This window comes from Acipenser ruthenus, chromosome 36 (assembly GCF_902713425.1).
Source record: "Acipenser ruthenus chromosome 36, fAciRut3.2 maternal haplotype, whole genome shotgun sequence".
In the NCBI taxonomy this organism is placed as follows: domain Eukaryota; kingdom Metazoa; phylum Chordata; class Actinopteri; order Acipenseriformes; family Acipenseridae; genus Acipenser; species Acipenser ruthenus.
The window spans coordinates 1,574,626-1,586,264 of NC_081224.1; the positions used below are offsets into that span (position 1 = coordinate 1,574,626).

General features: G+C 40.9%; 1 protein-coding gene across 1 annotated transcript; it reads right to left on the minus strand.

Moving 5' to 3' along the window:
* Positions 1–1,154: 1,154 nt before the first annotated feature.
* On the minus strand, positions 1,155–11,609 carry LOC117970878 (shiftless antiviral inhibitor of ribosomal frameshifting protein homolog). Its single transcript, XM_034918668.2, has 9 exons — positions 11,454–11,609; positions 9,050–9,185; positions 6,832–6,881; positions 6,368–6,412; positions 4,335–4,382; positions 3,477–3,632; positions 2,694–2,797; positions 2,451–2,599; positions 1,155–1,876 (listed from the first exon to the last, which is right to left on the minus strand). Exons 1-9 carry the CDS (start codon positions 11,481–11,483, stop codon positions 1,605–1,607), a joined length of 990 nt encoding a protein of 329 aa, XP_034774559.2. The 5' UTR covers positions 11,484–11,609; the 3' UTR covers positions 1,155–1,604.
* Positions 11,610–11,639: the final 30 nt, after the last annotated feature.

Sequence of the window (11,639 nt, forward strand, 5' to 3'; positions counted from 1 at the left end):
ACATTGTGTGATTTCCTGGGGATTACATATTTTTTAAATATGCTGCTTAGCGCTGTCCTGTCCTTGTGGTGCCTCTGTTGTCCGAGAGTCGGGATAAGAAACCGTTTTTTTTTTAAATGGCTCAAAGAGCAGTTGTGACCTTGGGAGGATGACCCTTGTTTATGAATACGTTGTTTCTACTTAAAAAGCTGATTTGAAATCAATAGGTGCACTGGTGAAGGAAGGAGATGTCCACTCCAGCTAGGTGGCTCCACTCCTGGTGGGCAGTAACCTGCCCAGTATATTAATGTCTGGAACGGTTGCTTCAGGGCTGAAGACCACCTCTCGAGACCTGCAGGTTTACCTGGAGCTTTGTTTCTTAAGATTTCACCTGCTGAGACCTGTAGCTTTGCCTACAGTATTATCCTGCAATCGCGTCCGTGTACTGCCTTCGGATTTGCATTGTTCCTGAATAAAACTCTTTTGATTGAAGTTACCTGAAGACTTATTATTGTTAAGAAGAAAACAAACCTTACAGATACAATTGTGTACTTACATATACTGTGCATGTATTTACATAGTAGTTACTGAGAAAATACATGTGTACTTACACATCATTACAATGTTATTATGCATAGTTACAATGTACTAAATGTGTACATCTTTTTGTATAGTATATTTAAGTACACAATTGTATCAGGGATAGGGTTAGTGTTATTATACAACAGATGTTCCTAAATATTTAATTGCTCACCTGAAAAACAGTCAATGCTTAATTGCAGAATGTTTTATACGTCCCCCTTTAAAAGACAATCTATTTTCACCATCAGTGAATTATCAAACAAAATAAAAACATAAATACATGTAAAAAAATAACAACTGACACGTGAAATGTCCCTTTCTAATAATGGACAGAGCGATCTTTAGCAGAAATACTTCTGATCTTTGATGCAGCTTGTGTATTTTTCATTGAAGACACTTTAAAGAAATTGTGCAGCTCTGTGCAGTGTGTGTTCAATCATTTACCGTAAGCAAACTAAACTGGCTGCCAGGTTGCTAAATGCAGTGGAACAGGCAAACATTTGCTGTGTTTACGGGGGACTACAGCTATGGCCAAAAGTTTTGCATCATCTAGAACTTTAGGATTTAGGCATAACAAAAAAAAAAAAACTATATAAACATCATATCTTTAATTTAACTTCATGCAATCAAAGAAACTACGAAATGATATCGCAGAAGTCTACAGGACGCCATAATAGTAGTGCAGTATTTCATGTTAAATTTCAAAATGTCACATTTTAACGTTTTTTGTTAAGTATATGGAAAACTACAAAGCGGTGTGTAATTCAATATGTTAATGTGACGTTATTCACCAGGTTTCATTTGACTTTAAGAAGCAACATTAGTTCATTCTATAGGGTGATGCAAAAATATAGGCTGTACATATTACACGGCGATGGATGCATTTCACGGAAATCCGCGATAACAGTGAAGAAAAATACAGGCTTATTCATGGCCCTCTGCTTCCAGGACCTGATACGTACAAAACCCTGAATTTAAATTGGACTGCTGTGAGATTTGTCCCTCTTGCCCCCTCTTCCCCAGCACTTTGTTTTTTTTCTAGTCTAGCCCTCGCTGGGCTCTCCGTTCTCCCCTCCATCTTCATCCTCCTCCTCCTCCTCCTCCTCTTCCTCCTCCTCCTCCTCCTCCTCCTCCTCAGTCAGGTCGTCCATGATGAGGTCGTCCAGGTCCCCCTCCAGCAGGCTGCCCTGGCTCAGACAGGTGGCCACCGTGGAACCTGAGCTACAGTGCAGGGGGCTGGGGTGCACCACCATGGGCTTGTGGTTGTGGCGTCGACTGCGGGGGTGAACGCACTCCGCACCAGGAATAGTAGGGTCTGCGGGAGTAGAGGGTTAGGGAGGGGGTTGAAATTTGAAACGGCTGCCCCGTTTGTACAGAGCTCCTTCGTGTTAATACAACAATCAATTCGGTTCATTCCCTGTGAATCGTACCCTTTTCATAATTCACTGACCTCAATTTGGGTACGTCATAAAAACGAGACAGCCCTAAAATCAGGGCACTTTAAGCTCGTGCCTTCTTGCCTCTGGTGAAGGGAGGCACTAGGCGCTGCTTGCTGCCACATGCATGTACAGTATAACCTTTCAATGAGAGATTTTGAAGTCAGAGATAAACTCCAGCTGTAGTGAAGCTAAACTGCCTCCCTGTGGAACTTTTTGAAAAACCCTCGAGCAGCAGAAAGAGTGGGGTGGCTATTTTAACGATCCAAAAGATGGCAGATCTCAATACGTCCAAAGCTGTTCAACTTCCAAAGCTGTTCTGACCTACCCCCCCCCCCCTCCCCAAATGGATTGGATGCAAACGAGGAAGTCAATGAATCACCCGGAATAGAAAAAGACTTCTGCTGACACTCTGCAGGCTACCAGCCCCTGCAAAGCTGAAGGATCACTCACTCCTGCGGTTATAGCAGTCCTCAGCACAGCAGCTGTGCAGGTTCCTCATCCGGGGTCCAGGGGTCCTCCTGGGGGGCAGGATTCGAGAGGGGCCCACGGGCATGTGGCAGTTATAGCACGGAGACAACACACCCATCATCCCGTAGCCTCTGAGGAACACAAACAAACACACTGACGGTAAACCCTACCACTCCCCCATTCATCTACAAGCCAGCGATGCCCAGGTCGTGAGGCTGTCTGTACCTGAAGGAGCGATGGCAGCCGGGGCAGTTGAACTCTGCCGCGCCCCACATGCTGTTGTACGGCACGGGGTCGTACTTTCTTCCGCAGCCGTGGCACCGGGAGACCTGCAGAAAACAGAGATTTCTCAGAGTGGTTAGGAGTGCTCCCCTATACCCCTATCTGATGTTTGACTTCTCATATGATTACAAATACACTTTCTCTTATATGATTACCAATACATTGCCACTCTACAGCTATGGCCAAAGGTTTTGCATCACCCTATGGAATTAACTGTTTATGCTTCATGAGACCTGTTGAATAGTGTTACGTTAACATACTGAATTACATACCGCTTTGTAGTAATAATAATAAATAATTTATTTCTTAGCAGACGCCCTTATCCAGGGCGACTTACAAGATATCACATTATTTTTACATACAATTACCCATTTATACAGTTGGGTTTTTACTGGAGGAATCTTGGTAAAGTACCTTGCTCAAGGGTACAGCAGCAGTGTCCCCACTGGGGATTGAACCCATGACCCTCCGGTCAAGAGTCCAGAGCCCTAACCACTACTCCACACTGCTGCCCGTGTAGTTTTCCATATACTTAACGAAAACCTGACAAAAACTACTACTACTGTACTACTATGGCTTTTGCAAAATCATTTATTTGATCACAGGATGTTAAATAAAAGAGCTAAATTATGTTCATGTAGTTTTTTTTTTTTTTAATGATGTCTCAATCCTAAAATTCTAGGCGATGCTAAACTTTTGGCCAGAGCTGCACACTCGGGACAATACCTTCTTCCTCTGCGGGACTCGCCTCCACCAGACCTTGTCACATCCCTGGCAGGCAAACTGGCAGTCCTCTGAGGGAATGAGGTTTCTCTGGGCGTTATCAAACATGTGCAGGTTCCTCTGAGTCAGGGTCAGCACGCGCAGCCCCTCTCCGATTTCCTGCAAGCGAGGCACAGCGACACTTGGTGAAGGGACACGTCTCTGCAAGGGGGTTTACATGCAATCGTCCCTCACCCATAACTACAGTACCAAGGACGCTGTCGCTCAAGATCCGCAGCAAATTATACTTCAACACTGCCATATTCTTATTCAGCGTTTATGGAAAAGAATGGTCAAATAATGAAAACAGTATGGGACTCTTTCAATAGCTCAATACTGCCTCAATATCTATCTGCTGTACTTTTGGGTCTCTGTGCATATGGAAATATCATTTTTCTTTCAGAGCTTGGTGCAGAAGATACCTTGAGGAACGAAGCTGTGGTTCGGGTACAGTAAATCAACAATGACAGTTGATTACAGGGCTCGTTGTGCTCAGGAAAGAGTCTGTATTGAGCTGTTAGTAAAGTACCACAGAGCTAACACATCTTCCATGTCGAACCCTCAGACATCGTCGTTCTGCCACTGACACACAGACACGTAAATAAAGTAAAGCATCCTGACAATATGGAGAAAGACACTTTGTGGAAATACTTGTAGAAATTAGATGAATGCATGACCTATTATTTGTGTTACTAAAAGTTCAGTATACAAGTAATATGTAAATTCGTATAATAATTCTTGTTTAAGAAAGTCTATATTTTTGTGGCGTTCCGGTACCTTCAGATTTAGGAAACAGTAAGGTTTTGAAAGGTATGTTTTTACCTGGATGTCCCGGTCATTTGGAGCCCTGGGTCCAGGGGGTCTGACGTTCTGTTAAAGAAAATAATAACATTTACACTGATGAAGGGAACAGCTCAGACCTTTCTCCACTCTACAGCTATAGAAGTAACTCATTTTGCTTCATAAAGTCAAATGAAACCCGCTGAATAACGTTACGTTAATATATTGAATTATATACTGCTTTGTAGTTTTCCATACACTTAACGTAAAACTGACAAATGAAACTAAGACTAAGATGATACAGTAAACTTGTAGTGGTGCCGGGAAAGGACATTTTGCAAGTTGCAGTCTTTTTTTCTATTCATTCTGAGTTATTGTGAAATATTGGGTATACTTTTCAGTTGCCCTTTTGCCAAGGTCTTTAGAAGTATAGAAATATATAGACCTTGTTTGGAAGTACTCTCCGCCATTTTTCAAGATGTATTTTCTGTGCACCGAAAAAGACAAGATTAAATCGACCAATTGTTTTTTAATCGATCAAAGCCAACAGGTGTGATTAATCAATTAACCCCCCTAATAATAATAATAATAATAATAATAATAATAATAATAATAATAATAATAATAATAATGCTGCACACTGCCATTGGGTCTCTCCTGTTAGTTATTAGATGGCCCAACAGGTCTGCGATTTATGATTTTGCACTTTTCCCATGTTTTTCCAATGGTTATACTACTGTATAAAGTTTACCATGTTTATTTATATGCTTTTCCGTACCTCTCTGGGATTTACAATTCTTACCTGTGCTGTATCATGTTTTCACTGTTCTTTATTACACAGCTACACTTATAATTTCTCTGAGAGTGTAGATCTTGCACTCAGAATGTCAATGACAAAGCTTTCACAACGTTTAAACAAAAACAGGTTCGATATAAACAGATTAAAAAGACGTTAATATCAGCTTTTCCTGTTTTTTGTTTACATTTAAGGACTTACAGTATGTTTCTAAGTGCTCTGTGACTATCTCTAAGCAAGCTGAAAGCGCCCTTTCGATTTTCATGACAGACGTGTTGTGATAAGCCAATAAAAGAAGCAGCGAAAGAGAAGTCGCTGGCTTCTTGATTTCGAGTCCGGATAAGTGTTGTTTAGGGCAGCAGTGTGGAGTAGTGGTTAGGGCTCTGGACTCTTGACCGGAGGGTCGTGGGTTCAATCCCTGGTAGAGGACACTGCTGCTGTACCCTTGAGCAAGGTACTTTACCTAGATTGCTCCAGTAAAAACCCAACTGTATAAATGAGTAATTGTATGTAAAAAATAAATTGTAAGTCGCCCTGGATAAGGGCGTCTGCTAAGAAATAAATAATAATAATAATAATAATTGAAGATAAAAGTTCTGAGTTGCAAAGTTACAACCAGGCATCTTAAAGGTTACATGGTGACAGCAGTTTGCAGGTATCCTCTCTCCAAGCACGGATCAGAGCAATACAAACATTTCAGTATTCTCGGTTTAAACGCAGTCTTTCAGAGACATCGTGATTTTTCTTTAAACAAATCAGACAAAGACACAAATCTCTCATCACTTGGTTAAATGTCCATTGTCCTAACCCTAGCTTCCAAGCATCTGGTTCAATCCAGTTTCTCTTCGAAGTAGTTTTTATAACCCTCCTAAGAAAACCGGTTTTATATCTAGTCTGTAAATATGTTTAACAATGTGTTGGTACCTCTAACACAAAACCAATGATCCACCCTAAATGGCAAACGCCTTTCTTGTTAGAACTGGACATCAAAGGAGAGGCCAACACCTATTTCAGAATGTCTTGGAGCCTTGTCCTAGCAAAGACAAAAGTGACCAGAAAGATCTTTATCAACTTACTGTCTAACTAGGAATTTAACCAGGATCTGACTCAATCTTTAACCCATTCTGTGAGGTTGTATTCGAAGATCATTTCTATCTAAATAAAATGTTCAAACAACATGACTTGCTGGACACAGCGAAGATTGCACGAAACGCACACTCTCGGTGTGATTAGAGGTAGCCAGCGAACACTTGGAAACGCACACAGAGGGGTGCAGTACCTGCGAGGGCTGGCGGTCTGCATTTCGGATTCTCTCCACCACATTCTGAAAAGGCACACACACACACACACAAAGAAAATGTTAAAGGCGGTACCAGAAACACGTTTATGCAACAGCACAGTAATCAGTTTACTAGTAATCAGTGGAAGAAACGTTTTTCGTTGTTGCTTTGTTTTGTTTTTTTAAATAATATAGGCCTGTATTGTATATATATATATATGTTAGAGGTCGGCACAGGTACTCGAAAACCCAGGTACTCTTTGGGTCTCTTTTTACTACCCGGGTATCAATTATTAATTTGAGAATTTAAAGAAAATGTAATGTAAATGTAACGAAATGCCTGCTTCTCTTATTGTGTTAGCTCTCTGGTGATTTACTGACAGTACAGAACCTGCAGTTCAATACAGACTCCCTCCTGAGCACAACGAGCCCTGTAATCAACTGTCACTGTTGATTTACTGTACCCGAACCACAGCGTCGTTCATCAAGGTATCCCTGTCTTGCGCATCAAGATCTGAAAGAAAAATGAAACCATATTTGAATGTACGCCGAGATTATTATTTATTTACGAAAAGGCTGAACGTTACAATAAGTGGCAGGAATCGCACTTCGTATTACATACAAACTAAATATGTTTGCAGTTTTGAAGCAGTACAACTGCATTTATATAAGCTTCAACGTGACGTTGATTTCTAACAATGGTGATAACGAATTAGAAAAAAAACGACTCTTTTAATGGCTCGTTTGAAAGTTTTATATAGACAGAGGCACAAAAAGTACAGTAGAGAGACATTAATCGCAGGAGCTTCACAGCAGTGGTTTTTGACAACTCTCTATGTTTTTAAATATTTATAAAACCAGGAGATCATTTCCCTTGGCTTATCAGGCACCTATATACATATATATATATATATATAACTTTTTTTATTAGCCATTATCACACGGAAATGTCTGATAAACAATGACGTCATTAGTTGCGCAGAAATCCACGGAGCGCCAACTGCGGTTGTGTTAATCCGGTTGTAACACACACACACACACACAGTTAGTGCGCGTTAACTAACTGAACTGAATTAATAACCGCACTCGATACTTGCTCTGAAAAGGATTAACTAGTGCGGTTGTCGCTGCCTTTTGTAACTGAACTGTGTGTGTATACAAACCGTATTAAGAGCAAAAGGTGAACTCACAATCCTATTTAGCCTGTGTGTGTACATAGCCTAAGTCACAGAAAAAAGGAGGCAATTTGCACACTGTACAGCTATGGCCAAAAGTTTATCACCTAGAATTTTAAGTGACAGAATTACAAAATGAAATTGTAAAAGTCTACAGGAAGCCTACTAGTAGCACTGTATTTCATGTTAGATTTCGAAATGTCACATTTTTTTGTCGTTTTTATATGGGAGACTACAAAGCGGTATCTAATTCAATATGTTAACATTATTCAGCAGGTTTCATTCGACTTTATGAAATTAGTTAATTCTATAGGGTGATGCATTTGGCCACAGGTGTATATTGTCTGTATAGCATTTCTACATCAGATCCCTTTGCTCCATGAACTAGTGATCCCCCAGTATATACAGAACACTACAGTACATTCATTGAGGAGTCGGTCTGCAATGATTTACAGCTGATCTTGAACTGCAGTAAGTTGACGGTGTCATCATTTTTGTGTAACTGAAGGTTTTATTTAGTTATGGGGAAATCAAAGCAAGTTTGAGCGTGTTTGTTTGTGTTGTAAGTTTTTGGCACTCTGTTAAGACAAACATACCAGACAGTGCACACTTCGGAATCTTTCTGAGCGACAAAAATCCCTTTACAATTCAAAAAAAAAAAAAACAGGCTTTGTTTAGCCTGTTGATAAATCCAGCTTTTTTTAAATATTGGAACACCTCTAACACAAACAAGGCAGGATTTTCATTGCAAGCGATTGCTGATCCGGTCCCTACAGTGTTTTCCACTTCCATTCACCAGACGTGCGGTTCTCAGAGTAACACATACTGCTACAAACTTGTATTTTCATTTTAAAACATGATTTCTGGTTTGATGAAAACAGAGATTTCTTTAATCCAGCGTAGTATCAGATATCATGTTTTTTTTTTTTTTGTGTGTGTGTGCCCAATTATTTTACCTCTGATTTTCTCCCCAGTTTACAATGTCCACTTATTTTTTCCCCTCACCCCAGCAATTCCGCACACGGCTCAGGAGAAATTAATGTTCAGCGGGCGTCCTCCGATCCCACGACCGAGCCAGCTTCCTCTTCCACACCCAGGAACTCGAGAGCGGATGTGAGCGAGCTACCGCCCCCTGGAGGTCAAGCCCTGCAGGTGTCCGCTCTGAGCTCTGTCCAGCAGGGTGCGCTGTACCACAACAAGTAAAAACAATCCCTGCTGGTTTTGCCTCCCTAACCCATTTAACTTTTACTGTATCATGCTCCCAGGGGAACAAATGGCGATCCCAAGAAATCAGTCTACAGAAAACTGACCTGCACTATTTATTAAAAAGCTTTGTGTACAGAAGCACCCCATTTGTCAGGCTACAACCAACGTTATCTCTGAAGGTTTTTTAAGGAAAGTCATGCGACAGCACCAATGATTCTGAGTGAGCGCCCATGACAGACGTGTTGTGATTGGGTGCACTTGTCAAGTGCAGCCCTCTGATTGGCTGACGTTTGGTACTCACTCAGGTCCTTCATGAGGATGATGTCCTTGCAGACCAGGTCGTGGTTGTTGTGATAGCGCCGCATCAGCACCGCCGCTTTCTCCACCGTAACCTTGCCATAGAATTTCTCCCGTAGGCGGCGGATGCTTTTCTCCAGCTGGGGAGGAAACAAAGGGACGGACGCAAGGTGACCATGTGACTCCTTTATTCACCGGGACAGTTTATCAATTATAGGTAGAGCCCCGTGTTTTTTCGCAAATACGAAATAGCACGAAATAAAACTAAATGCAAATATAAAACGAAATAAAATGAAAAATCATGATAAAGCAAACACAGAATTACATTTTTAAATCGGGAGGTTTATAGAAAAAATACTTTAAATAAGTACTTGCCATCACACAGTCTGAAGGGAAACAGAAGCTCTAGCACTTGCGCAGACGTATAAATTGAAGCGAGTCGTTTGGGAATTAGAATTGCGATGAAAGAGAAGCGATGTTTGGTTTCTAAAATGCCTAAACCACGCATAACAATTAAACAACGCTGCAAATAATCTGAACATGAGGGAATGCATGCAGCTGACGGTGACAAAAAAAAAAAAGTGAATAATGTTTAATAAAAATTATTTCACGGGCCTCCAATAATAAGTCACTTAGCAGACGCTTTTATCCAAAGCGACTTACAGAGACTAGGGGGTGAGCTATGCATCATCAACAACTGCTGCTGCTGCTGCAGAGTCACTTCCAATAGGACCTCGTTTTTATATCTCATCCGAGAAGGACGGAGCACAAGGAGCGACTTGCTCAGGGTCGCACACAGTGAGTCAGTGTCTGAGATTGAACTTGGATCCTTCTGCTACCAAGCCCCTTTCTTTAAAACCACAATGCCGCCCACAGGACACTTTGGGACAGTTCAGGCTTTTCAACTCACCGCAGTGCGTTCTGGTACCTTTCCCCTGTTTCAGGTACCTTTCACTTGTTTTTTTTTTTTCCTTTAGAGAAACAGGACTACACTTACCAGAATGCACTTTGGGGGGCGTGAGTTGCCTGAACTGTCCCGAGCTGTCCCGGTGAACATGGTGCCATATGGTCACCCTAGACTCGACCAAAGGCCATATTTATAAAGCATTCACCCGCATGCTAAGCATAGCAAAACCATGGTAAAAGCTGGGTAAAACTGCAACAGAACCACGGTTAACTTATATACGGGTATGTTTAATCCATTAACAAGTGCCGTAACTTTGGTTTAAAAAGTGTGTGTGTGTGTGTGTGTGTGTGTGTGTGCGTGCGTGCGTGCGTGCATGCGGGTTCGTGCATGAACATTATTGTCTGTCTAATTGAAAGACCCAAATACATTCCTGCGGCAGTCATTCAAAACAATAAATTGCTGGGACGATGTTGTCATGAGTGTAGCCAATATCTACATCTGAATCCAGGATCTGATCCCTTTACTACACCTGCCCTGAGGCTGCGCTGACCGCTACCGCGAGTGTGGCATAATGCAGATTTAAATGAGAGGGATGAGAATTGCCCTTGAAATACATTTCTAGAAACGTTGAGGGTTTCCCCATAATTGACATACTTCAGCTAAATACAGATTTGCTATTAAAATGATGCTAATGCTGTTTTTCTTTTTATTAGCTTCCAAACACTTAAAATATGTAGATGAACCTCAAGACGATAACAACACCAAGCTCCAGAGAATGACTTTCCAGCTTTAAACGTAATTACTATGATGAATACGATCATGTTCCTTATGGTAACTGTTTATCAGTTTTAAAATGTTTAGTAAAACGTGTGACCAAGAGTTTGGAACACTGATAAATAGATCTGCGAGAGTCAGTTTAGAATCAGTAATATAGCGTGATTCATTTGGTATAAAACTGTGTAAAAAGTTATTGGTAATGTATTTAGTTTTTTTTTTATTATTATTGATGTCTATATTTATTTCCACAAGGAGGGCACAAAGGTAATTTTGTTGTTTAAAGTTTACTGCTTCAAATGTTTTAAAAAGAAAAGTTAAACTGTATAGACAGAAAAACGCAGCGTGAAAACATTGGTAAACAACACGAGCTATCGGGACTTACAAACCTAAACCATTCCTCTATGTTTATGAAGCGACGTGGTTCATCATCCGCTGCTTTAAGTGTAAATTACAATTAAGCACAATTAAGCATTTGGTTTAACAAATCCTAAATGAGGTATACGGTTGCTAAAGACGATCTCTCAGGCGCGGTAGATGAACCTTGTGCCAAAATGCGCACTCTCTTGCAAACCCCAATAACTGAACTGCGCTGTTCTGGTACCCTACGGACTTTATATTGCGTGTATTTCATAACGTATAGGAAATACAGCTTCTCGGCAAAATACAGAAACCGAACTGGATTGTTTTAATTAAACAGGCCATATAATCAAGCAAACAACATTACCTCAATTTCGTCATGCAAACTTCGACTCATATTTGCGAGTGGTTTGTACGATTCGGCGTACCGTACTGTCTTAGATAGATAACCGATTACTTTTTTTTTCTCTTCATTTGTTGACTGAGCAGTTTCCTGGTTTTTACTGTTCTTTTTTCATACTTTCAGTTTCGGAAGAAGTGTTGCAGAACCATC